General features: G+C 59.6%; 1 protein-coding gene across 1 annotated transcript; it reads left to right on the forward strand.

The window, feature by feature from the left end:
- Positions 1-303: 303 nt before the first annotated feature.
- On the forward strand, positions 304-1530 carry LSCM1_03414 (uncharacterized protein; the record flags this gene model as incomplete). The annotated part of the gene is made up of 1 exon (XM_067320956.1): positions 304-1530. The coding sequence occupies one exon, from the start codon at positions 304-306 to the stop codon at positions 1528-1530; it is 1227 nt and encodes a 408-aa protein (XP_067177566.1).
- Positions 1531-1780: the final 250 nt, after the last annotated feature.

Below are 1780 nucleotides of genomic sequence, written 5' to 3' on the forward strand. Positions count from 1 at the left end.
CTTCCCCTCCGTCCCTCCCCCACTGTTTTCTTTTCCATGCATCTGCCATAACTCGGGCGTGAGGTGATCGAGCAGCAGCGCGTCTCCGAGTTGGGACCCCTTGCCTCTTGCCTCGATTGCTGGCACAGGAAGACGCATCGCTGGCCGCGTCAGCGGGAGCAAGGGAGAGCGGGCAGGTCTCATTTGACCCGTCTCAGAGAGCAGCGCGCCAGTCTGCCGACCGCCGTCATCGTTTCCTGTCACAAAGCCCCTCCCCCCTGCAATCTTCTTCGCTGTTCCCCTTTTAAAGGGACAGAGGGCGGGATGGAGTATCAAATTATATCGAGCAAGGGCGACAAGTTCGCGCTCTGCATCGACGATGAGATGACCGTGGGGGATGTCAAAGGGGTCGCTGCGGCGATGCTCGACGCCCCCGATGACGTTATCATGACTGTTTCACTCAACGGGAAGCTACTCAAAAATGATGCGGAGACCTGGGGAGAGCTGCGGGGGCGCCTCTTCAGAAGCCAGCAGCCGCACCCCATGCAGCGCAAGCTCTTCTGCAATGTGACGGACCGCCCGGTGGTGGAGTCACAGAGTGCAGAGATGCTGCGCATGCTGCCCACCAGGGAGGAGAAGAAGTTGGAGCAGGAAAAGGAGCGCGAGAAAGCTGCCGCGATGAACTCCATGGTGGACTCGCTCGCCGACAACCCTGCGTTTCTGGAGAGCATGCTGAGTATGAACCCCATGATTCAAAGCATGCAGAAAAAGTCGCCGGAGGTGGCACGGATGCTGAAGGACCCCGACACGCTGCGCATGCTCCTGAAGTCATCCGTTGACCCGCAGCGGCGGCGTGAGATGGAGCGCAATGCAGAACTGCAGCTTGCTCACATCGCCGCCTTGCCCGGGGGGCAGCAGATGATTAATCATTACATGGACCAGCTCATCGAGGACGAGGAAGAGACAGACACACAGCGGCAAGTGCGCATTGGCATGTCAACCACTGACGTGAGCAGCGAGCTGAATCAACCCGACCCAAACAAGGAGGCAAACAACGATCCACTGCCAAACCCGTGGGCGGCGCCGGCGTCTGTCACGCCCTCACCTCAAGCGAGTGCTTTCCCTTTTGGCGGCACTGATGGCTTCCCTTTCGCCCACCCATTCAGTTTTCCACCGACTGCTGCTTCTCTTCCGAGCGGCGCTGCAACCAACACGATGGCACCCTTCTTCGCCCGGGACGTGGCCTCCGCGTTATCGAGAGGACCGGATCAGGCAGCCATGAATGAAACGATCGAAATGGTGATGCCATCTATGAGGGCGCAGCCGTTGGTACCATCAACGACCACTGCCAATGCGCCGTCGCCTTCGGTAGCGGCACCACCGTCGTCCACACCCCCGTCAGTGTTGTCCGAGGAGGCGATGGAGCGAGGTCTTTCGGTGCTGCGCGACATGGGGTTTGAGGACGAGGCACTGTGCCGTGAGGCTCTGGCGGCGTGTGGCGGCGACGCGGAGGCGGCGGTAGATTATATTGCAGAACATCAACCAGAGTAGGCAGAGACAGCGCTTTTTGTTTTCGTTTCGCTCATCTTTGGTCCGTGACGCACTGACGAAAAATGGGCGGCAGACAAAACAACCCCTCTCCCGATGAGCGGACACTTCCACTCCCCCCTCTTCTGTCGCGCTCTGTGCAGATGGTGCAGTGGGGACAGGCGTCTAGTGAGGGGGGGCTGCCACGCCTCAAAAGAATCGTACATTGGTCAGTTCCAACGGCAAGAGGCTGGCATGCCTCCTTTGTTGGCGC

This window comes from Leishmania martiniquensis, chromosome 27, assembly GCF_017916325.1.
Source record: "Leishmania martiniquensis isolate LSCM1 chromosome 27, whole genome shotgun sequence".
NCBI lineage: Eukaryota > Euglenozoa > Kinetoplastea > Trypanosomatida > Trypanosomatidae > Leishmania > Leishmania martiniquensis.